Here is a 24934-nt window from a genome sequence, read left to right as displayed (position 1 = left end):
AATTTACTGGCATGGGATTGGGGGTAATTTACTGGCATGGGATTGTGGGTAATATACTGGCATGGGATTGGGGGGTAATATACTGGCATGGGATTGGGGGTAATATACTGGCATGGGATTGGGGGTAATTTACTGGCATGGGATTGAGGAAAATATACTGGCATGGGATTGGGGGTAATTTACTGGCATGGGATTGGGGGTAATTTACTGGCATGGGATTGGGGGTAATTTACTGGCATGGGATTGTGGGTAATATACTGGCATGGGATTGGGGGTAATATACTGGCATGGGATTGGGGGTAATTTACTGGCATGGGATTGGGGGTAATATACTGGCATGGGATTGGGGGTAATTTACTGGCATGGGATTGGGGGTAATATACTGGCATGGGATTGGGGATAATATACTGGCATGGGATTGGGGATAATTTACTGGCATGGGATTGGGGGTAATTTACTGGCATGGGATTGAGGATAATATACTGGCATGGGATTGGGGGTAATTTACTGGCATGGGATTGGGGGTAATTTACTGGCATGGGATTGGGGGTAATTTACTGGCATGGGATTGTGGGTAATATACTGGCATGGGATTGGGGGTAATATACTGGCATGGGATTGGGGGTAATTTACTGGCATGGGATTGAGGATAATATACTGGCATGGGATTGGGGGTAATTTACTGGCATGGGATTGGGGGTAATTTACTGGCATGGGATTGGGGGTAATTTACTGGCATGGGATTGGGGGTAATATACTGGCATGGGATTGGGGGTAATTTACTGGCATGGGATTGGGGGTAATATACTGGCATGGGATTGGGGGTAATTTACTGGCATGGGATTGGGGGTAATTTACTGGCATGGGATTGGGGGTAATTTACTGGCATGGGATTGGGGGTAATTTACTGGCATGGGATTGGGGGTAATTTACTGGCATGGGATTGGGGATAATTTACTGGCATGGGATTGGGGGTAATATACTGGCATGGGATTGGGGATAATATACTGGCATGGGATTGGGGGTAATTTACTGGCATGGGATTGGGGGTAATATACTGGCATGGGATTGGGGGTAATTTACTGGCATGGGATTGGGGGTAATATACTGGCATGGGATTGGGGGTAATATACTGGCATGGGATTGGGGGTAATTTACTGGCATGGGATTGGGGGTAATATACTGGCATGGGATTGGGGGTAATTTACTGGCATGGGATTGGGGGTAATTTACTGGCATGGGATTGGGGGTAATATACTGGCATGGGATTGGGGATAATATACTGGCATGGGATTGGGGGTAATTTACTGGCATGGGATTGGGGGTAATATACTGGCATGGGATTGGGGGTAATATACTGGCATGGGATTGGGGGTAATTTACTGGCATGGGATTGGGGGTAATATACTGGCATGGGATTGGGGGTAATTTACTGGCATGGGATTGGGGGTAATTTACTGGCATGGGATTGGGGATAATTTACTGGCATGGGATTGGGGGTAATATACTGGCATGGGATTGGGGGTAATTTACTGGCATGGGATTGTGGGTAATATACTGGCATGGGATTGGGGGTAATATACTGGCATGGGATTGGGGGTAATTTACTGGCATGGGATTGAGGATAATTTACTGGTATGGGATTGGGGATAATATACTGGCATGGGATTGAGGATAATATACTGGCATGGGATTGGGGGTAATATACTGGCATGGGATTGGGGGTAATTTACTGGCATGGGATTGGGGGTAATATACTGGCATGGGATTGGGGGTAATTTACTGGCATGGGATTGGGGGTAATTTACTGGCATGGGATTGGGGGTAATTTACTGGCATGGGATTGGGGGTAATTTACTGGCATGGGATTGGGGGTAATTTACTGGCATGGGATTGGGGATAATATACTGGCATGGGATTGGGGATAATATACTGGCATGGGATTGGGGGTAATTTACTGGCATGGGATTGGGGGTAAGATACTGGCATGGGATTGGGGGTAATATACTGGCATGGGATTGGGGGTAATATACTGGCATGGGATTGGGGATAATATACTGGCATGGGATTGGGGGTAATATACTGGCATGGGATTGGGGGTAAGATACTGGCATGGGATTGGGGGTAATATACTGGCATGGGATTGGGGGTAATATACTGGCATGGGATTGGGGATAATATACTGGCATGGGATTGGGGGTAAGATACTGGCATGGGATTGGGGGTAATATACTGGCATGGGATTGGGGGTAATTTACTGGCATGGGATTGGGGGTAATATACTGGCATGGGATTGGGGGTAATATACTGGCATGGGATTGGGGGTAATTTACTGGCATGGGATTGGGGATAATATACTGGCATGGGATTGGGGGTAATATACTGGCATGGGATTGGGGGTAATTTACTGGCATGGGATTGGGGGTAAGATACTGGCATGGGATTGGGGGTAATATACTGGCATGGGATTGGGGGTAATTTACTGGCATGGGATTGGGGGTAATATACTGGCATGGGATTGGGGGTAATTTACTGGCATGGGATTGGGGGTAATTTACTGGCATGGGATTGGGGGGTAATATACTGGCATGGGATTGGGGGTAATATACTGGCATGGGATTGAGGATAATATACTGGCATGGGATTGGGGGGTAATTTACTGGCATGGGATTGAGGATAATATACTGGCATGGGATTGGGGGGTAATTTACTGGCATGGGATTGAGGATAATATACTGGCATGGGATTGGGGGGTAATTTACTGGCATGGGATTGAGGATAATATACTGGCATGGGATTGGGGATAATTTACTGGCATGGGATTGGGGGGTAATTTACTGGCATGGGATTGAGAATTGGTTGACAGACAGGAAACAGAGAGTAGGAATAAACGGGTCTTTTTCCGGGTGGCAGGCAGTGACTAGTGGGGTATCACAGGGAGCTGTGCTTGGGCCCCAGCTATTCACAATATATATTAATGACTTGGGTGAGAGAACTAAATATAACATTTCCAAGTTTGCAGACGACACAAAGCTGGGGGGGGTGGGGGGTGGATGTGAGCTGTGAGGAGGATGCAAAGAGGCTCCAGTGTGATTTGAACAAGTTGGGTGAGTGGGCAAATGCATGACAGATGCAGTATAATGTGGATAAATGTGAGGTTATCCACTTTGGTTGTAAAAACAGGAAGGCAGATTATTATCTGAATGGTGATAGATTGGGAAAGGGGGAGGTGCAACGAGACCTGGGTGTCCTTGTACACCAGTCGCTGAAAGCAAGCATTCAGGTGCAGCAAGCAGTTAGGAAGGTGAATGGTATGTTGGCCTTCATTGCAAGAGGATTTGAGTACAGGAGCAAGGATGTCTTACTGCAGTTATACAGGGCCTTGGTGAGACCATATCTGGAATATTGTGTGCAGTTTTGGTCTCCTTATCTGAGGAAGGATGTTCTTGCCATGGAGGGAGTGCAAAGAAGATTTACTAGGCTGATTCCTGGGATGGCAGGATTGACGTATGAGGAGAGATTGGGTCGACTCGGCCGATATTCACTAGAGTTAAGAATAATGAGAGAGGATCTCATAGAAACCTATAAAATTCTAACAGGACTAGACAGGCTAGATGCAGGGAGGATGTTCCCGATGGCTGGGGAGTCCAGAACCAGGGGTCACAGTCTCAGGATACGGGGAATGTCATTTAGAACCGAGATGAGGAGAAATTTCTTCACTCAGAGGGTGGTAAATCTGTGGAATTCTCTACCGCAGAAGGCAGTGGAGGCCAAGTCATTAAACATATTCAAGAAGGAGATAAATATATTTCTTAATACCAAAGGGATATGGGGAGAAAACGGGAACAGGGGACTGAATTAGACCATCAGCCATGATCATTTTGAATGGTGGAGCAGGGACGAAGGGCCGAATGGCCTACTCCTGCTCCTATTTTCTATGTTTCTATGTAAATTATTGAACTCCATGTTGAGTCCGGAAGGCTGTAGAGTGTCTAATCGGAAAATGAGATGCTGTTCTTCGAGCTTGTGTTGATGTTCACTGGAACACTGCAGCAGAACAAGGACAGAGATGTGAGCATGAGAGCAGGAGGTGGAGTTGAAATGGCAAGCAACCGGAAGCTCTCGGCCTGAGCGGAGGTGTTCCACAAAGCGGTCACCCAGTCTGCGTTTGGTCTCCCCAGTGTAGAGGAGACCGCACTGTGAGCAGCGAATACAGTATACTACATTGAAAGAAGTACAAGTAAATCGCTGCTTCACCTGAAAGGAGTGTTTGGGGCCTGGGATAGTGAGGAGAGAGGAGGTAAATGGGCAGGTATTACACCTCCTGCGATTGCAGGGGTAGGTGCCCTGGGAAGTCACAGAAGGAACAATCCCTTTGGAATGCTGATGGGACGGCTTCCTAAATGTCATGTCGCTTGTTAACTAAATTATTCTGGAATAAAAAAGCTCGGATCAGTAACGGTGACCGTGAAATTACTGGTTTGTTGTAAAAACCCATCTGGTTCATTCATGTCCTTTTAGGGAAGGAAATCTGCCATCCTTACCTGGTCTGGCCTACAGGTCATTCCAGACCCACAGCAATGTGGTTAACTATTAATTGCTCTCTGAAATGACCCAGCGGTTTAACTCTAGAAGGTGGCTGAGCAGCAGCACCTCGAGGGACAATTAGGGATGGGCAATAAACACGGCCTTGCCAGCGAGGCTGAGATCAGGAGACTGAATAATAAATGTAACGGAGTTCCCAGTGTCTTCGGGATGTGTGTGTGGGTGTAATTGGAAGGATCTCACTGTTCCTCTCTCTCTTTCAGGCCAGACCATCTCAACAGTCACATCAGACAGGTTCATTCCACAGAGCGGCCCTTCAAATGTCAGGTATATCTCCCTGGATGGGGTAGGGGAGGACTGACCGGTGCCCAGCTAGGCACAGACTGACCGGTGCACAGCTAGGCACAGACTGACCAGTGCACAGCAAGGTGCAGACTGACCGGTGCCCAGCAGGACACAGACTGATCGGTGCCCGGCAGGATGCAGACTGACCAGTGCACAGCTAGGCACAGACTGACCGGTGCCCTGCAGGATGTAGACTGACCAGTGCACAGCTAGGTGCAGACTGACCGGTGCACAGCAGGACACAGACTGACCGGTGCACAGCAAGGTGCAGACTGACCGGTGCCCAGCAGGACACAGACTGACCGGTGCCCAGCAGGACACAGACTGACCGGTGCCCAGCAGGAGGCAGACTGACCGATGCCCAGCTAGGCGCAGACTGACCGGTGCACAGCAGGACGCAGACTGACCAGTGCCCAGCTAGGCACAGACTGACCGGTGCCCAGCAAGGCGCAGACTGACCGGTGCCCAGCTAGGCACAGACCGACCGGTGCACAGCAAGACGCAGACCGACCGGTGCACAGCAAGGCGCAGACTGACCGGTGCACAGCAAGGCGCAGACTGACCGGTGCCCAGCTAGGTGCAGACTGACCGGTGCCCAGCAGGAGGCAGACTGACCGGTGCCCAGCAGGAGGCAGACTGACCGGTGCCCAGCAGGACACAGACTGACCGGTGCCCAGCTAGGCGCAGACTGACCGGTGCACAGCTAGGTGCAGACTGACCGGTGCACAGCTAGGCACAGACTGACCAGTGCACAGCTAGGTGCAGACTGACCGGTGCACAGCTAGGCACAGACTGACCAGTGCCCTGCAGGATGTAGACTGACCGGTGCCCTGCAGGATGTAGACTGACCAGTGCACAGCTAGGTGCAGACTGACCGGTGCCCAGCTAGGCACAGACTGACCGGTGCCCAGCTAGGCACAGACTGACCGGTGCACAGCAAGGCGCAGACCGACCGGTGCCCAGCTAGGTGCAGACTGACCGGTGCCCAGCTAGGTGCAGACTGACCGGTGCCCAGCAGGAGGCAGACTGACCGGTGCCCAGCAGGACACAGACTGACCGGTGCCCAGCTAGGCGCAGACTGACCGGTGCACAGCAGGACGCAGACTGACCGGTGCACAGCTAGGTGCAGACTGACCGGTGCACAGCTAGGCACAGACTGACCAGTGCACAGCAGGACGCAGACTGACCAGTGCCCAGCTAGGCGCAGACTGACCAGTGCCCAGCTAGGCGCAGACTGACCGGTGCCCAGCTAGGCGCAGACTGACCGGTGCCCAGCTAGGCGCAGACTGACCGGTGCCCAGCTAGGCGCAGACTGACCGGTGCACAGCAAGGTGCAGACTGACCGGTGCCCAGCTAGGCACAGACCGTCCAGTGCACAGCAGGACGCAAACTGACCGGTGCACAGCTCGGTGCAGACTGACCGGTGCCCAGCTAGGCGCAGACTGACCGGTGCCCAGCTAGGCGCAGACTGACCGGTGCCCAGCTAGGCAGAGACTGACCGGTGCCCAGCTAGGCAGAGACTGACCAGTGCACAGCAGGACGCAGACTGACCAGTGCACAGCTAGGCGCAGACTGACCGGTGCCCAGCTAGGCGCAGACTGACCGGTGCCCAGCTAGGCGCAGACTGACCGGTGCCCAGCTAGGCAGAGACTGACCGGTGCCCAGCTAGGCAGAGACTGACCAGTGCACAGCAGGACGCAGACTGACCAGTGCACAGCAAGGTGCAGACTGACCAGTGCACAGCTCGGCACAGACTGACCAGTGCACAGCTCGGTACAGACTGACCAGTGCACAGCAGGACGCAGACTGACCGGTGCACAGCAAGGCACAGACTGACCGGTGTCCAGCAGGAGACAGACTGACCAGTGCACAGCAGGACGCAGACTGACCGGTGCCCAGCTAGGTGCAGACTGACCGGTGCCCAGCTCGGCGCAGACTGACCAGTGCACAGCTCGGCGCAGACTGACCAGTGCACAGCTCGGCGCAGACTGACCAGTGCACAGCTAGGTGCAGACTGACCGGTGCCCAGCTAGGCACAGACTGACCGGTGCCTGGCAGGGCGCAGACTGACCGGTGCACAGACTGACCAGTGCCCAGTGGGCGCAGACTGACCGGTGCCCAGTGGGCTGGCGTTAATGGGGACCTATCCCAGGTCCCCCGGGCTCCTGGTTTACACCCTCTGACCCAGTTTCCTTCCTACATTCTCCCTGCACAGACCTGCGAGGCAGCTTTCGCCACCAAGGACCGACTGCGTGCCCACATGATCAGACACGAGGAGAAGGTGCCCTGTCATATTTGTGGGAAGTTGCTGAGTGCTGCCTACATCACTGATCACATGAAGGTCCACAGTGAGGGTCCAAACCACACCTGTGACATCTGCAACAAGGGTGAGCAAAGGCCGGCAAGGAGAGGGAGGGTCATCACTACCTCATCATAATATCGAGGGAGCTTTACTCTGTATCTAACCCCCCGTACTGTACCTGTCCTGGGAGTGTTTGATGGGGACAGTGTAGAGGGAGCTTTACTCTGTATCTAACCCCCGTACTGTACCTGTCCTGGGAGTGTTTGATGGGGACAGTGTAGTGGGAGCTTTACTCTGTATCTAACCCCCGTACTGTACCTGTCCTGGGAGTGTTTGATGGGGGACAGTGTAGAAGGAGCTTTACTCTGTATCTAACCCCCGTACTGTACCTGTCCTGGGAGTGTTTGATGGGGACAGTGTAGAGGGAGCTTTACTCTGTATCTAACCCCCGTACTGTACCTGTCCTGGGAGTGTTTGATGGGGGACAGTGTAGAAGGAGCTTTACTCTGTATCTAACTCCCGTTTTTTTTTCCAAGGTGGCCTTTATACCCCAGGCCCCTTTTATATATTTTATGTCGAGGGGGCCTTTATTCCTCAGGCCCCCTTTATATACATATTTGCAGTTTTAAAATAACTTTATTAAAACCAGATAAATAAACAAAAAACTCAAATTAAAATGCCATTCTCGGCGTCAACGATGCACTCCAGTCCCTGCGGTGCCCACCGGTCGCGGAAGGCCTCAAGCGTACCGGCGGACATCGCATGCTCCTTCTCCAGGGACACCCAGGCGCGAACGTAACCGCGGAAGACGGGCAGGCAATTGGGGAGGACGGAACCCCCGACGGCCCGCAACCTGGACCTGTGAATTGCCACCTTGGCCAGGCCCAGGAGCAGACCGTCGAGGAGATCCTCCTCCCGGCCCAAGCCCCTCCGCACCGGGTGCCCAAAGATCCGGAGAGTGGGACTGAATTGCAGCCAGAATTTGAGGAGCAGCCCCTTCAGATACTCAAAGAGGGGCTGCAACCTCGCACACTCCGTATATATGTGGAACACGGACTCGTCCAGGCCGCAGAAAGTACAGGCGGCCTGGGAGTCCGTGAACCTACTTAAAAGCCTATTGCACGGGACTGCTCTGTGCAGCACCCTCCACCCCAGGTCCCCGATGTAAAGGGGGAAGACTCCCGCGTAGAGAGACCTCCATCGGGGTTTCCCCTCGCCGCCAGATGGCAACGCGGACTGCCAGGGCGTGTCTGGCCGGCTGCCGAGGGCGAGGAAGTGGAGAGTGTGCAGGAGCAGCCCGTACAGGAAACCCCTCCGCGCCGATTGGAATGGCAAGCTCACCGCGTATCTCCCTTCCTTGAGGACTGAGAGATTGTGAAATCTGCGGTGAGACCCCCTGCTGCCGTTGATGTTGAGGTTGGCTATGGTTATCTTCATGTCAAAGGTACTTAAAACCCGTCACCAACACCTCACTGTGAGGAGGGAGTGGAAGTGCACCTGGCCTTCCACTCCCCCAGCAACCCATTGAGGAACACATTAAAACGGCACCTCTCAACCAGTTTCACGCCCGCGCGCTTGCCCGCTATCTTAAGGGCGGCACGAACGGACTGGATGATCAGCGCCAGATTCGACCAACGGTCGAGGGCCAGCTGAACTTTATTGCGGCAACTCCTGCAAACCGCGAGGAAATCCCGGAGTTCCGTCGTGGGGATGAGAGGAGATTCGGTGGGAGGCACGAGAGACTCCACCACCTCACTGGCGATGGAATCAAGGTCATCCTCCGTGCCCCACACCGAATCCCCATCCTCCTCCGGGTCGTCACCGCCAGCGGCCGACACATCCACCACACACGGTAGGGCGGACGTCCCGGCTGCGCCAGCTGGTCCTGCCTCCGTCACGATCCCACCCCCAGGATCGATGGCGGAGGAGTTCTCTCTGGGTTTTACTGTGAAACTGGAGCCTGTGGGTGCCAGCAGTTCAGGACCCCCCTCCACCTCCGTCCCCAGGCCAATGAGTGGTCCAGGGGAGACAGAAGTTCCCGACTCCGGAAATACAGCCGGAGCCGAGACCGGAGGTGGAGAGAGGAGGCCATCTCCCGCTCCGCCAGCACCCACAGGCCCAGCAGATGGGGCAGAATTCTCAGTTGTAACCGGGTCGGGTGTCTCCTGGTTGGTGGTGGACTCCGGCTGGGAGGGCTGCCCTCTGGGGCGTCGCCCTCCCCTTCACTCAGGGCGCCCGACCCAATAGCAGTGGCAGAATGGGCGGCGTCCCCAGGCTCCCCCACCACAAGCAGGACCCCACTTACTCCTTCAGGAGGGGCCTCATGTACCGGGGCCTTCCCCTACCCTCCATCCTGAGGAATAGGGTGCTCCTGCCCGGACTTTGTAGCCTTGGTGGTGGCGGTAGGGGAAACCTGGGGACCCGAAACAGGAGACAGCTCCCCTCCAACAGATGGGCCCTGCGCCTCAGGGCCCCTCGTTACCTCTGTGGAAGGGTGCCTTCTCCTCTTTTTCCCACTAGGGCGCAGAGGCTCAGAGACCTCCATGTCATCAGAGGCCTCCGCCTCCGCACCCTCCTTTTTTATAGTCACCCTCGGCCTGAGCCCAGCCCTGGGACAGGTGGATTCCGTGAGAACGGGCTTTGGGCTGAGCTCAGGCTCGGGTTGTTTCAATGTGTCCAGGGGACGCGCCTCTTGATGTTTCTTTTTTCCCCGCGTCTTCCTTCCACTCGGACGGGCACTCCCCTCCCCGCTGGAGGCCGTGAAAACCACAGCCTCCAGAACCGACTGAGCGGTGTCTGTTGGATGTGTGGGGGGAGTGGGAGGAGGTGCTGTGGAACCACTCTGGGCCGCCGAGGTGGAGCTGGCGGCCAGGAGGTTGGGGCAGTTCTTACGAACGTGCCCCACCCCCTTGCAGACGTGGCACCGCGCCCCGTCCGAGGTCCAAAAGACGCGGTAGGCCGTCCCCTGGAACTCCACGTTAAATTTGCCTTCCGAGTCCTCCTCCCGCGCCAGCTGCATAAATATCTGGCGGCGGAAGGAGTAGACATGTTGGAGGCTGTGCTCCCGAAGACCAAGCCGGACTGGGGTGATCCCCGACCTCACTTCCCCCAGATGGTGGAGGTGGGGGAGGAGGAGCTCACTGGGAATGAAGGGTGGGACGTTGGACAACATTATCCGCTGCGCAGTGGCCCCCAGAGGGTCCACCGGCAGGAAGGTCCCCCCCACAGTGAGCCCTTTACTCAGGGCCAGGGACACCGCCCGCTCGGTCTTCAAAAAGAACACAGCCTTCCCATACATCTTTGAGGCCGCAACAATGGCCGAGGGGCCGACAACCTCGGCCATTGCCTTTACGCAGGCCTCAATAGACATGTTGGGGTTGGGATAGCTCTTCACCCCATGGCTGGATGTTAGTAATTTAAAGGGTGACGGGGCCACGTGGGCAGCCACAGAAGCTGCAGCTGCATAGGTAGTAGAGGGCCCCGCCACCGGTGATGAAGGGCTTGCCATGGGTCTAAGAGCTAAACCCACCCCAAATTGTGGACTTGTACACCAAATATCAGCGATTCACCGAAAATATTGAATATGTATTAAAAACAAGCAAACAAACAACAGGCTGAGGTAAAGACAGGCTGTAAGGGTTGACTTGCTTTCTGGAGGTGGTGCACACAGCACACTTAAAACAGTCTTTGCACTTGGTCTTCTGGTTGGGGGAGTCGTCTTCCCTTGGGTCAGCTGAAGCTGCCCAGGCACTATCTATCCCCTTCTGACTGTTTAGCCGGGCAGCTTCAGCTGACCCAGGCTTGGCAATTGGGGTGGGGAGGGAGCTTCCCTGTGTACTTGTGCAGCAGCACAGATTCCTGTTGAATTGGCAGCCCCACCACCCCGTGCTGCACCTGTCCTGGGGAGTGTTTGATGGGGGACAGTGTAGAGGGAGCTTTACTCTGTATCTAACCCCCATACTGTACCTATCCTGGGAGTGTTTGATGGGGACAGTGTAGAGGGAACTTTCCTCTGTATCTAACCCCGAGCTGTACCTGTCCTGGGGAGTGTATGATGGGGGACAGTGTAGAGAGAGTTTTACTCTGTATATAACCCTGTGCTGTACCTGTCCTGGGGAGTGTTTGATGGGACAGTGTGGAGGGAGCTTTACTCTGTATCTAACCCCCGTACTGTACCTGTCCTGGGAGCGTTTGATGGGGACAGTGCAGAGGGAGCTTTACTATGTATCTAACCCTGTACTGTACCTGTCCCGGGAGTGTTAGATGGGGACAGTGTAGAGGGAGCTTTACTCTGTATCTAATCCCCGTGCTGTACCTGTCCTGGGGAGTGTTTGATGGGACAGTGTGGAGGGAGCTTTACTCTGTATCTAACCCCCGTACTGTACCTGTCCTGGGAGTGTTTGATGGGGACAGTGTAGAGGGAACTTTACTCTGTATCTAACCCCTGTACTGTACCTGTCCTGGGAGTGTTTGATGGGGACAGTGTAGAGGGAGCTTTACTCTGTATCTAACCCCCGTACTGTACCTATCCTGGGAGTGTTTGATGGGGACAGTGTAGAGGGAGCTTTACTCTGTATCTAACCCCCGTACTGTACCGGTCCTGGGAGTGTTTGATGGGGGACAGTGTAGAGGGAACTTTACTCTGTATCTAACCCCCGTACTGTACCTGTCCTGGGAGTGTTTGATGGGGGACAGTGTAGAGGGAGCTTTACTCTGTATCTAACCCCCGTACTGTACCGGTCCTGGGAGTGTTTGATGGGGGACAGTGTAGAGGGAACTTTACTCTGTATCTAACCCCCGTACTGTACCTGTCCTGGGGAGTGTTTGATGTGGACAGTGTAGAGGGAGCTTTACTCTGTATCTAACCCCCGTACTGTACCTGTCCTGGGAGTGTTTGATGGGGGACAGTGTAGAGGGAGCTTTATTCTGTATCTAATCCCCGTACTGTACCTGTCCTGGGAGTGTTTGATGGGGACAGTGTAGAGGGAGCTTTACTCTGTATCTAATCCCCGTACTGTACCTGTCCTGGGAGTGTTTGATGGGGGACAGTGTAGAGGGAGCTTTATTCTGTATCTAACCCCCGTACTGTACCGGTCCTGGGTGTTTACTGTGTTCAGTCTGATGGCTGTGCATCGATTGGTGTCTCTCACAGGGAGAGAACTGTGCATAATCTTTCAGCTGCCTCCTGGAGCTCAGGGGACTGACCCCACTCTCTGTGTGTGGGCTGACATTGCTGTTGAACTGTGAAGGCAGCATCAGAGCCAACACAATAACTGTCGTCATCGACAACCACACACTTATCAGCACGGTTCACTGGACAGTGATCAGGAGCAGGAACCCTGGCTGATTTCCCCCTCTCGCTATCCCAGGGGTCACTGGACAGTGATCAGGAGCAGGAACACTGGCTGATTTCCCCTCTCTCTCTCTCTAACCCAGGGGTCACTGGACAGTGATCAGGAGCAGGAACCCTGGCTGATTTCCCCTCTCTCTCTAACCCAGGGGTCACTGGACAGTGATCGGGAGCAGGAACCCTGGCTGATTTCCCTTCTCTCTCTAACCCAAGGGTCACTGGACAGTGATCAGGAGCAGGAACCCTGGCTGATTTCCCCTCTCTCTCTCTCTAACCCAGGGGTCACTGGACAGTGATCAGGAGAAGGAACCCTGGCTGATTTCCCCTCTCTCTCTCTCTAACCCAGGGGTCACTGGACAGTGATCAGGAGCAGGAACCCTGGCTGATTTCCCTCTCTCTCTAACCCAGGGGTCACTGGACAGTGATCAGGAGCAGGAACCCTGGCTGATTTCCCCCTCTCTCTCTCTAACCCAGGGGTCAGTGGACAGTGATCAGGAGCAGGAACCCTGGCTGATTTCCCTTCTCTCTCTAACCCAAGGGTCACTGGACAGTGATCAGGAGCAGGAACCCTGGCTGATTTCCCCTCTCTCTCTCTCTAACCCAGGGGTCACTGGACAGTGATCAGGAGCAGGAACCCTGGCTGATTTCCCCTCTCTCTCTCTCTAACCCAGGGGTCACTGGACAGTGATCAGGAGCAGGAACCCTGACTGATTTCCCCTCTCTCTCTCTAACCCAGGGGTCACTGGACAGTGATCAGGAGCAGGAACCCTGGCTGATTTCCCCTCTCTCTCTAACCCCAGGGGTCACTGGACAGTGATCAGGAGCAGGAACCCTGGCTGATTTCCCTTTTCTCTCTCACCCAAGGGTCACTGGACAGTGATCAGGAGCAGGAACCCTGGCTGATTTCCCCCTCTCTCTCTCTAACCCAGGGGTCACTGGACAGTGATCAGGAGCAGGAACCCTGGCTGATTTCCCCTCTCTCTCTAACCCAGGGGTCACTGGACAGTGATCAGGAGCAGGAACCCTGGCTGATTTCCCCTCTCTCTCTAACCCAGGGGTCACTGGACAGTGATCAGGAGCAGGAACCCTGGCTGATTTCCCTTCTCTCTCTAACCCAAGGGTCACTGGACAGTGATCAGGAGCAGGAACCCTGGCTGATTTCCCCCTCTCTCTCTCTAACCCAGGGGTCACTGGACAGTGATCAGGAGCAGGAACCCTGGCTGATTTCCCCCTCTCTCTCTAACCCAGGGGTCACTGGACAGTGATCAGGAGCAGGAACCCTGACTGATTTCCCCCTCTCTCTCTCACCCAGGGGTCACTGGACAGTGATCAGGAGCAGGAACCCTGACTGATTTCCCCACTCTCTTTCTAACCCTGGGGGATCTGATTTTGTTGGCCGAACTGCTCTCTACCCCTGCTAGAATCGGTCAGCTCAGCGCGGACTGGGAATGTTGTCTGGACATTTGCTGTTTGTGTGTGTGTGGGTGTTTGGGGTGAGCTGTCTCTGTGTGTGTGTGTGTTGGTGTGTGTGTGTGTGCGAGTGCGCATTGCTGGCTGCCCCTTGTCGCCCCCCCCCCCCCCCGCCACCTCGCCCTCTCCCTCTCCGCGTTCTCAAGCTGTGCTTGTGTTCTCTCTCTCTCACTCTGCCTGCAGGTTTCACCACTATCGCCTACCTCAGAGTCCATGCCCGGAAGCACCATGGCATCACCTTGCTGCAGCCCTACCGGTTTGTGTGTGATCAGTGCGGTGTCTTCTGTCACACCCAGGTCCAGCTCAATGGACACAAGGGGACGCACCAGAGGTCAGCAGAGGTTCCAGGACTCGGGCTGACCTGCACCAACAACTCTCAGCCCCAGCTACTGCTGTAAAGAGGCAAGGAACCCGCTCGTACTCGATATAAACCGGGGCCGGTGGCTTACAGGGTGGAACCAGACAAGTCCCAGGCTGTCTCTCCGAGTCAGGCCGGGAGATAATAAATAGCAAAGACTGTACATCCCTGGTAGAGAGAGGGGGAAATCAGCCAGGGTTCCTGCTCCTGAACACTGTCCAGTGACCCTGGGTTAGAAAGAGAGTGGGAAATCAGTCAAGGTTCCTGCTCCTGATCACTGTCCAGTGACCCCTGGGTTAGAGAGAAGGGGAAATCAGCCAGGGTTCCTGCCCCTGATCACTGTCCAGTGACCCCTGGGTTGGAGAGAGGGGGAAATCAGCCAGGGTTCCTGCTCCTGATCACTGTCCAGTGACCACTGGGTTAGAGAGAGGGGGAAATCAGCCAGGGTTCCTGCTCCTGATCACTGTCCAGTGACCCCTGGGTTGGAGAGAGAGGGGAAATCAGCCAGGGTTCCTGCTCCTGATCACTGTCCAGTGAACCCTGGTTTAGAGAGAGAGAGGGGAAATCAGCCAGGGTTCCTGATCACTGTCCAGTGACCCCTGGGTTTGAGAGAGACATGGGATATCAGCCAGGGTTCTTGCTCCTGATCACTGTCCAGTGAAATCTGGGTTAGAGAGAGAGGGGGTAAATTAGCCAGTGTTCCTGCTCCTGATCACTGTCTAGTGAAACCTGGGTGAGAGAGAGAGGGAAATCAGCCAGGGCTCCTGCTCCTGAACACTGTCCAGTGACCCCTGGGTTAGAGAGAGACAGGGGAAATCAGCCAGGGTTCCTGCTCCTGATCACTGTCCAGTGACCCCTGGGTGAGAGAGAGAGAGGGGAAATCAGCCAGGGTTCCTGCTCCTGATCACTGTCCAGTGAAATCTGGGTTAGAGAGAGAGAGGGGGTAAATTAGCCAGGGTTCCTGCTCCTGATCACTGTCCAGTGAAACCTGGGTTAGAGAGAGAGGGAAATCAGCCAGGGCTCCTGCTGCTGAACACTGTCCAGTGACCCCTGGGTTAGAGAGAGAGAGGAAATCAGCCAGGGTTCCTGCTCCTGATCACTGTCCAGTGACCCCTGGGTTAGAGAGAGAGAGGAAATCAGCCAGGGTTCCTGCTCCTGAACACTGTCCAGTGAAACCTGGGTTCGAGAGAAAGAGGAAATCAGCCAGGGCTCCTGCCGCTGATCACTGTCCAGTGACCCCTGGGTTAGAGAGAGAGGAAATCAGCCAGGGTTCCTGCTCCTGATCCCTGTCCAGTGACCCCTGGGTTAGAGAGGGAGAGGAAATCTGCCAGGGTTCCTGCTCCTGATCACTGTCCAGTGAACCCTGCTTTAGAGAGAGAGAGGGGAAATCAGCCAGGGTTCCTGCTCCTGATCACTGTCCAGTGACCCCTGGGTTAGAGAGAGAGGGGGAAATCAGCCAGGGTTCCTGCCCCTCATCACTGTCCAGTGACCCCTGGGTTAGAGAGAGAGGAAATCAACCAGGGTTCCTGCTCCTGATCACTGTCCATTGACCCCTGTGTTGGAGAGAAAGAGGAAATCAGCCAGGGTTCCTGCTCCTGATCACTGTCCAGTGACCCCTGGGTGAGAGAGAGAGGGGAAATCAGCCAGGGTTCCTGCTCCTGATCACTGTCCAGTGACCCCTGGGTTAGAGAGAGAGGGGAAATCAGCCAGGGTTCCTGCTCCTGATCACTGTCCAGTGACCCCTGGGTTAGAGAGAGAGGGGAAATCAGCCAGGGTTCCTGCTCCTGATCACTGTCCAGTGACCCCTGGGTTAGAGAGAGAGGGGAAATCAGCCAGGGTTCCTGCTCCTGATCACTGACCAGTGACCCCTGGGTTAGAGAGAGAGAGGGGAAATCAGCCAGGGTTCCTGCTCCTGATCACTGTCCAGTGAACCCTTGGTTAGAGAGAGAGAGGGGAAATTAGCCAGGGTTCCTGCTCCTGATCACTGTCCAGTGATCCCTGGGTTTGAGAGAGACATGGGATATCAGCCAGGGTTCCTGCTCCTGATCACTGACCAGTGAAATCTGGGTTAGAGAGAGAGGGGGTAAATTAGCCAGTGTTCCTGCTCCTGATCACTGTCCAGTGAAACCTGGGTGAGAGAGAGAGGGAAATCAGCCAGGGCTCCTGCTCCTGAACACTGTCCAGTGACCCCTGGGTTAGAGAGAGAGAGGGGAAATCAGCCAGGGTTCCTGCTCCTGATCACTGTCCAGTGAAATCTGGGTTAGAGAGAGAGGGGGTAAATTAGCCAGGGTTCCTGCTCCTGATCACTGTCCAGTGAAACCTGGGTCAGAGAGAGAGGGAAATCAGCCAGGGCTCCTGCTCCTGAACACTGTCCAGTGACCCCTGGGTTAGAGAGAGAGAGGAAATCAGCCAGGGTTCCTGCACCTGATCCCTGTCCAGTGACCCCTGGGTTGGAGAGAGAGAGGGGAAATCAGCCAGGGTTCCTGCTCCTGATCACTGTCCAGTGACCCCTGGGTTAGAGAGACGTGGAGGAAATCAGCCAGGGTTCCTGCACCTGATCACTGTCCAGTGACCCCTGGGTTAGAGAGAGAGAGTGGAAATCAGCCAGGGTTCCTGCACCTGATCACTGTCCAGTGACCCCTGGGTTAGAGAGACGTGGAGGAAATCAGCCAGGGTTCCTGCACCTGATCACTGTCCAGTGACCCCTGGGTTAGAGAGAGAGAGGGGAAATCAGCCAGGGTTCCTGCTCCTGATCACTGTCCAGTGAACCCTGGTTTAGAGAGAGAGAGAGGGGAAATCAGCCAGGGTTCCTGCACCTCATCACTGTCCAGTGACCCCTGGGTTCGAGAGAGGGGGAAATCAGCCAGGGTTCCTGCTCCTGATCACTGTCCAGTGAACCCTGGTTTAGAGAGAGAGAGGGGAAATCAGCCAGGGTTCCTGCTCCTGATCACTGTCCAGTGACCCCTGGGTGAGAGAGAGAGAGGAAATCAGCCAGGGTTCCTGCTCCTGATCACTGTCCAGTGACCCCTGGGTGAGAGAGAGAGAGGAAATCAGCCAGGGTTCCTGCTCCTGATCACTGTCCAGTGACCTCTGCTTTCGAGAGAGAGAGGAAATCAGCCAGGGTTCCTGCTCCTGATCACTGTCCAGTGACCCCAGGGTTAGAGAGAGGGGGAAATCAGCCGGGGTACCTGCTCCTGATCACTGTCCAGTGAACCCTGGTTTAGAGAGAGAGAGGAAATCAGCCAGGGTTCCTGCTCCTGATCACTGTCCAGTGACCCCTGGGTTAGAGAGAGAGGGGAAATCAGCCAGGGTTCTTGCTCCTGAACACTGTCCAGTGACCCCTGGGTTAGAGAGAGAGAGGGGAAATCAGCCAGGGTTCTTGCTCCTGATCACTGTCCAGTGAAATCTGGGTTAGAGAGAGAGGGGGTAAATTAGCCAGGGTTCCTGCTCCTGATCACTGTCCAGTCAAACCTGGGTTAGAGAGAAAGAGGAAATCAGCCAGGGCTCCTGCCGCTGATCACTGTCCAGTGACCCCTGGGTTCGAGAGAGAGGAAATCAGCCAGGGTTCCTGCTCCTGATCCCTGTCCAGTGACCCCTGGGTTAGAGACGGAGAGGAAATCAGCCAGGGTTCCTGCTCCTGATCACTGTTCATTGAACCCTGCTTTAGAGAGAGAGAGGGGAAATCAGCCAGGGTTCCTGCTTCTGATCACTGTCCAGTGACCCCTGGGTTAGAGAGAGAGCGGAAATCAGCCAGGGTTCCTGCCCCTCATCACTGTCCAGTGACCCCTGGGTTAGAGAGAGAGGAAATCAGCCAGGGTTCCTGCTCCTGATCACTGTCCAGTGACCCCTGTGTTGGAGAGAAAGAGGAAATCAGCCAGGGTTCCTGCTCCTGATCACTGTCCAGTGACCCCTGGGTGAGAGAGAGAGACGAAATCAGCCAGGGTTCCTGCTCCTGATCACTGTCCAGTGACCCCTGGGTTAGAGAGAGAGGGGAAATCAGCCAGGGTTCCTGCTCCTGATCACTGTCCAGTGACCCCTGGGTTAGAGAGAGAGGGGAAATCAGCCAGGGTTCCTGCTCCTGATCACTGTCCAGTGAACCCTGGGTTAGAAAAAGAGTGGGAAATCAGTCAAGGTTCCTGCTCCTGATCACTGTCCAGTGACCTCTGGGTTAGAGAGAGAGGGGAAATCAGCCAGGGTTCCTGCTCCTGATCACTGTCCAGTGACCCCTGGGTTAGAGAGAGAGGGGAAATCAGCCAGGGTTCCTGCTCCTGATCACTGACCAGTGACCCCTGGGTTAGAGTGAGAGGGGAAATCAGCCAGGGTTGCTGCTCCTGATCACTGTCAAGTGACCCCTGGGTCAGAGAGAGAGAGGGGAAATCAGCCAGGGTTCCTGCTCCTGATCACTGTCCAGTGAACCCTGGGTTAGAAAAAGAGTGGGAAATCGGTCAAGGTTCCTGCTCCTGATCACTGTCCAGTGAACCCTTGCTTAGAGAGAGAGAGGGGAAATTAGCCAGGGTTCCTGCTCCTGATCACTGTCCAGTGACCCCTGGGTTTGAGAGAGACATGGGATATCAGCCAGGGTTCCTGCTCCTGATCACTGTCCAGTGAAATCTGGGTTAGAGAGAGAGGGGGTAAATTAGCCAGTGTTCCTGCTCCTGATCACTGTCTAGTGAAACCTGGGTTAGAGAGAGAGGGAAATCAGCCAGGGCTCCTGCTCCTGGACACTGTCCAGTGACCCCTGGGTTAGAGAGAGAGAGGGGAAATCAGCCAGGGTTCCTGCTCCTGATCACTGTCCAGTGAACCCTGGTTTAGAGAGAGAGAGAGGGGAAATCAGCCAGGGTTCCTGCACCTGATCACTGTCCAGTGACCCCTGGGTTAGAGACAGGGGGAAGTCAGCCAGGGTTCCTGCACCTGATCACTGTCCAGTGAACCCTGGTTTAGAGAGAGAGAGGGGAAATCAGCCAGGGTTCCTGCTCCTGATCACTGTCCAGTGACCCCTGGGTGAGAGAGAGAGAGGAAATCAGCCAGGGTTCCTGCTCCTGATCACTGTCCAGTGACCCCTGGTTTAGAGAGAGGGGGAAATCAGCCAGGGTTCCTGCTCCTGATCACTGTCCAGTGATCCCTGGGTTAGAGAGAGAGGGAAATCAGACAGGGTTCCTGCTCCTGATCACTGTCCAGTGACCCCTGGGTTAGAGAGAGAGAGGAGAAATCAGCCAGGGTTCCTGCTCCTGATCACTGTCCAGTGACCCCTGGGTTAGAGAGAGAGGGGAAATCAGCCAGGGTTCTTGCTCCTGAACACTGTCCAGTGACCCCTGGGTTAGAGAGAGAGAGGGGAAATCAGCCAGGGTTCTTGCTCCTGATCACTGTCCAGTGAAATCTGGGTTAGAGAGAGAGGGGGTAAATTAGCCAGGGTTCCTGCTCCTGATCACTGTCCAGTCAAACCTGGGTTAGAGAGAAAGAGGAAATCAGCCAGGGCTCCTGCCGCTGATCACTGTCCAGTGACCCCTGGGTTCGAGAGAGAGGAAATCAGCCAGGGTTCCTGCTCCTGATCCCTGTCCAGTGACCCCTGGGTTAGAGACGGAGAGGAAATCAGCCAGGGATCCTGCTCCTGATCACTGTTCATTGAACCCTGCTTTAGAGAGAGAGAGGGGAAATCAGCCAGGGTTCCTGCTTCTGATCACTGTCCAGTGACCCCTGGGTTAGAGAGAGAGCGGAAATCAGCCAGGGTTCCTGCCCCTCATCACTGTCCAGTGACCCCTGGGTTAGAGAGAGAGGAAATCAGCCAGGGTTCCTGCTCCTGATCACTGTCCAGTGACCCCTGTGTTGGAGAGAAAGAGGAAATCAGCCAGGGTTCCTGCTCCTGATCACTGTCCAGTGACCCCTGGGTGAGAGAGAGAGACGAAATCAGCCAGGGTTCCTGCTCCTGATCACTGTCCAGTGACCCCTGGGTTAGAGAGAGAGGGGAAATCAGCCAGGGTTCCTGCTCCTGATCACTGTCCAGTGACCCCTGGGTTAGAGAGAGAGGGGAAATCAGCCAGGGTTCCTGCTCCTGATCACTGTCCACTGAACCCTGGGTTAGAAAAAGAGTGGGAAATCAGTCAAGGTTCCTGCTCCTGATCACTGTCCAGTGACCCCTGGGTTAGAGAGAGAGGGGAAATCAGCCAGGGTTCCTGCTCCTGATCACTGTCCAGTGACCCCTGGGTTAGAGAGAGAGGGGAAATCAGCCAGGGTTCCTGCTCCTGATCACTGACCAGTGACCCCTGGGTTAGAGTGAGAGGGGAAATCAGCCAGGGTTGCTGCTCCTGATCACTGTCAAGTGACCCCTGGGTCAGAGAGAGAGAGGGGAAATCAGCCAGGGTTCCTGCTCCTGATCACTGTCCAGTGAACCCTGGGTTAGAAAAAGAGTGGGAAATCGGTCAAGGTTCCTGCTCCTGATCACTGTCCAGTGAACCCTTGCTTAGAGAGAGAGAGGGGAAATTAGCCAGGGTTCCTGCTCCTGATCACTGTCCAGTGACCCCTGGGTTTGAGAGAGACATGGGATATCAGCCAGGGTTCCTGCTCCTGATCACTGTCCAGTGAAATCTGGGTTAGAGAGAGAGGGGGTAAATTAGCCAGTGTTCCTGCTCCTGATCACTGTCTAGTGAAACCTGGGTTAGAGAGAGAGGGAAATCAGCCAGGGCTCCTGCTCCTGAACACTGTCCAGTGACCCCTGGGTTAGAGAGAGAGAGGGGAAATCAGCCAGGGTTCCTGCTCCTGATCACTGTCCAGTGAACCCTGGTTTAGAGAGAGAGAGAGGGGAAATCAGCCAGGGTTCCTGCACCTGATCACTGTCCAGTGACCCCTGGGTTAGAGACAGGGGGAAGTCAGCCAGGGTTCCTGCACCTGATCACTGTCCAGTGAACCCTGGTTTAGAGAGAGAGAGGGGAAATCAGCCAGGGTTCCTGCTCCTGATCACTGTCCAGTGACCCCTGGGTGAGAGAGAGAGAGGAAATCAGCCAGGGTTCCTGCTCCTGATCACTGTCCAGTGACCCCTGGTTTAGAGAGAGGGGGAAATCAGCCAGGGTTCCTGCTCCTGATCACTGTCCAGTGATCCCTGGGTTAGAGAGAGAGGAAATCAGCCCGCGTTCCTGCTCCTGATCACTGTCCAGTGACCCCTGGGTTAGAGAGAGAGGGAAATCAACCAGGGTTCCTGCTCCTGATCACTGTCCAGTGACCCCTGGGTTAGAGAGAGAGGGGGATTTCAGCCAGGGTTCCTGCTCCTGATCACTGTCCAGTGACCCCTGGGTTAGAGAGAGAGGGGAAATGAGCCAGGGTTCCTGCTCCTGATCACTGTTCAGTGACCCCCGGGTTAGAGAGAGAGAGCGGAAATCTGCCAGGGTTCCTGCACCTGATCACTGTCCAGTGACCCCTGGGTTAGAGAGAGAGAGGGGAAATCAGCCAGGGTTCCTGCTCTTGTTCACTGTCCAGTGACCCCTGGGTTAGAGAGAGAGAGGGGAAATTAGCCAGGGTTCCTGCTCCTGATCACTGTCCAGTGACCCCTGGGTTAGAGAGAGAGAGAGGAAATCTGCCAGGGTTCCTGCACCTGATCACTATCCAGTGACCCCTGGGTTAGAGAGAGGGGGAAATCAGCCAGGGTTCCTGCTCCTGATCACTGTCCGGTGACCCGTGGGTTAGAGAGAGAGGGGGAAATCTGCCAGGGTTCCTGCACCTGATCACTGTCCAGTGACCCCTGGGTTAGAGAGAGGGGGAAATCAGCCAGGGTTCCTGCTCCTGATCACTGTCCAGTGACCCGTGGGTTAGAGAGAGAGAGGGGAAATTAGCCAGCGTTCCTGCTCCTGATCACTGTCCAATGACCCCTGGGTTAGAGAGAGAAGGGAAATCAGCCAGGGTTCCTGCTCCTGATCTCTGTCCAATGACCCCTGGGTTAGAGAGAGAGAGGGGAAATTAGCCAGGGTTCCTGCTCCTGATCACTGTCCAATGACCCCTGGGTTAGAGAGAGAAGGGAAATCAGCCAGGGTTCCTGCTCCTGATCACTGTCCAGTGACCCCTGGGTTAGAGAGAGAGAGGGGAAATCAGCCAGGGTTCCTGCCCCTGATCACTGTCCAGTGACCCCTGGGTTAGAGAGAGAGGGAAATCAGCCAGGGTTCCTGCCCCTGATCACTGTCCAGTGACCCCTGGGTTAGAGAGAGGGGGAAATCAGCCAGGGTTCCTGCTCCTGATCACTGTCCAGTGACCCCTGTGTTAGAGAGAAAGAGGAAATCTGCCAGGGTTCCTGCACCTGATCACTATCCAGTGACCCCTGGGTTAGAGAGAGGGGGAAATCAGCCAGGGTTCCTGCCCCTGATCACTGTCCAGTGACCCCTGGGTTAGAGAGAGGGGGAAATCAGCCAGGGTTCCTGCTCCTGATCACTGTCCAGTGACCCGTGGGTTAGAGAGAGAGAGGGGAAATTAGCCAGCGTTCCTGCTCCTGATCACTGTCCAATGACCCCTGGGTTAGAGAGAGAAGGGATATCAGCCAGGGTTCCTGCTCCTGATCTCTGTCCAGTGACCCCTGGGTTCGAGAGAGAGAGGGGAAATTCGCCAGCGTTCCTGCTCCTGATCACTGTCCAATGACCCCTGGGTTAGAGAGAGAAGGGAAATCAGCCAGGGTTCCCGCTCCTGATCACTGTCCAGTGACCCCTGGGTTAGAGAGAGAGGGCGATATCAGCCAGGGTTCCTGCTCCTGATCACTGTCCAGTGACCCCTGTGTTAGAGAGAAAGAGGAAATCAGCCAGGGTTCCTGCTCCTGATCACTGTCCAGTGACCCATGGGTTAGAGAGAGAGGAGAAATCAGCCATGGTTCCTGCTCCTGATCACTGTCCAGTGACCCATGGGTTAGAGAGAGAGAGGGGAAATCAGCCAGGGTTCCTGCTCCTGATCACTGTCCAGTGACCCCTGGGTTAGAGAGAGAGGGGGAAATCAGTCAGGGTTCCTGCTCCTGATCACTGTCCAGTGACCCCTGGGTTAGAGAGAGAGGGGAGATCAGCCAGGGTTCCTGCTCCTGATCACTGTCCAGTGACCCCTGGGTTATGGAGAGATGGGGAAGTCAGCCAGGGTTCCTGCTCCTGATCACTGTCCAGTGACCCCTGGGTTATAGGGAGAGGGGGAAGTCAGCCAGGGTTCCTGCTCCTGATCACTGTCCAGTGACCCCTGGGTTAGAGAGAGAGGGGAAATCAGCCAGGATTCCTGCTCCTGATCACTGTCCAGTGACCCCTGGGTTAGAGAGAGAGGGGAAATCAGCCAGGGTTCCTGCTCCTGATCACTGTCCAGTGACCCCTGTGTCAGAGAGAGAGGGGGATTTCAGCCAGGGTTCCTGCTCCTGATCACTGTCCAGTGACCCCTGGGTTAGAAAGAGAGAGGGAAATCAGTCAAGGTTCCTGCTCGTGATCACTGTCCAGTGAACCCCTGGGTTAGAGAGAGGGGAAATCACCCAGGCTTCCTGCTCCTGATCACTGTCCAGTGACCCCTGGGTTAGAGAGAGAGAGGGGGGAAATCAGCCAGGGTTCCTGCTCCTGATCACTGTCCAGTGACCCCTGTGTTGGAGAGAAAGAGGAAATCAGCCAGGGTTCCTGCTCCTGATCACTGTCCAGTGACCCCTGGGTTAGAGAGAGAGGGGAAATCAGTCAAGGTTCCTGCTCCTGATCACTGTCCAGTGACCCCTGGGTTAGAGAGAGAGGGGAAATCAGCCAGGGGTCCTGCTCCTGATCACTGTCCAGTGACTCCTGGGTTAGAGTGAGAGGGGAAATCAGCCAGGGTTGCTGCTCCTGAACACTGTCCAGTGACCCTTGGGTTAGAGAGAGAGGGGAAATCAGCCAGGGTTCCTGCTCCTGATCACTGTCCTGTGAACCCTGGGTTCGAGAGAAAGAGGAAATCAGCCAGGGTTCCTGCTCCTGATCACTGTCCAGTGACCCCTGGGTTAGAGAGAGAGGGTAAATCAGCCAGGGTTCCTGCTCCTGATCACTGTCCTGTGAACCCTGGGTTAGAAAGAGAGTGGGAAATCAGTCAAGGTTCCCGCTCCTGATCACTGTCCAGTGACCCCTGGGTTAGAGAGAGAGGGGAAATCAGCCAGGGTTCCTGCTCCTGATCACTGTCCAGTGACCCCTGGGTTAGAGTGAGAGGGGAAATCAGCCAGGGTTGCTGCTCCTGAACACTGTCCAGTGACCCTTGGGTTAGAGAGACGTGGGGGAAATCAGCCAGGGTTCCTGCTCCTGATCACTGTCCGGTGACCCGTGGGTTAGAGAGAGAGAGGAAATCTGCCAGGGTTCCTGCTCCTGATCTCTGTCCAGTGACCCCTAGGTTAGAGAGAAAGAGGAAATCTGCCAGGGTTCCTGCACCTGATCACTGTCCAGTGACCCCTGGGTTAGAGAGAGGGGGAAATCAGCCAGGGTTCCTGCTCCTGATCACTGTCCAGTGACCCGTGGGTTAGAGAGAGAGAGGGGAAATTAGCCAGCGTTCCTGCTCCTGATCACTGTCCAATGACCCCTGGGTTAGAGAGAGAAGGGAAATCAGCCAGGGTTCCTGCTCC

The 24934-nt window shown here is 54.9% G+C and overlaps 1 protein-coding gene across 2 annotated transcripts in view; it reads left to right on the top strand.

The window, feature by feature from the left end:
- Positions 1-24934, top strand: part of mazb (MYC-associated zinc finger protein b (purine-binding transcription factor)) — a 50477-nt gene that overhangs the window by 10445 nt on the left and 15098 nt on the right. The window contains exons 3-5 of one of the 2 annotated variants that reach the window (XM_068028508.1): positions 4809-4872; positions 7106-7277; positions 14196-14414. In XM_068028508.1, coding sequence (XP_067884609.1) covers positions 4809-4872; positions 7106-7277; positions 14196-14410 — 451 coding nt within the window. In that variant the 3' untranslated portion in view covers positions 14411-14414. The remainder of the gene's footprint in view (positions 1-4808; positions 4873-7105; positions 7278-14195; positions 14415-24934) is intronic. The other variant, XM_068028509.1, reaches the window with a different exon arrangement.

The sequence above is a fragment of the Heterodontus francisci genome, unplaced genomic scaffold (genome assembly GCF_036365525.1).
Source record: "Heterodontus francisci isolate sHetFra1 unplaced genomic scaffold, sHetFra1.hap1 HAP1_SCAFFOLD_1030, whole genome shotgun sequence".
In the NCBI taxonomy this organism is placed as follows: domain Eukaryota; kingdom Metazoa; phylum Chordata; class Chondrichthyes; order Heterodontiformes; family Heterodontidae; genus Heterodontus; species Heterodontus francisci.
The sequence above is the reverse complement of the archived record's forward strand: the minus strand, read 5'-3'. Positions and strand labels throughout refer to the sequence as shown.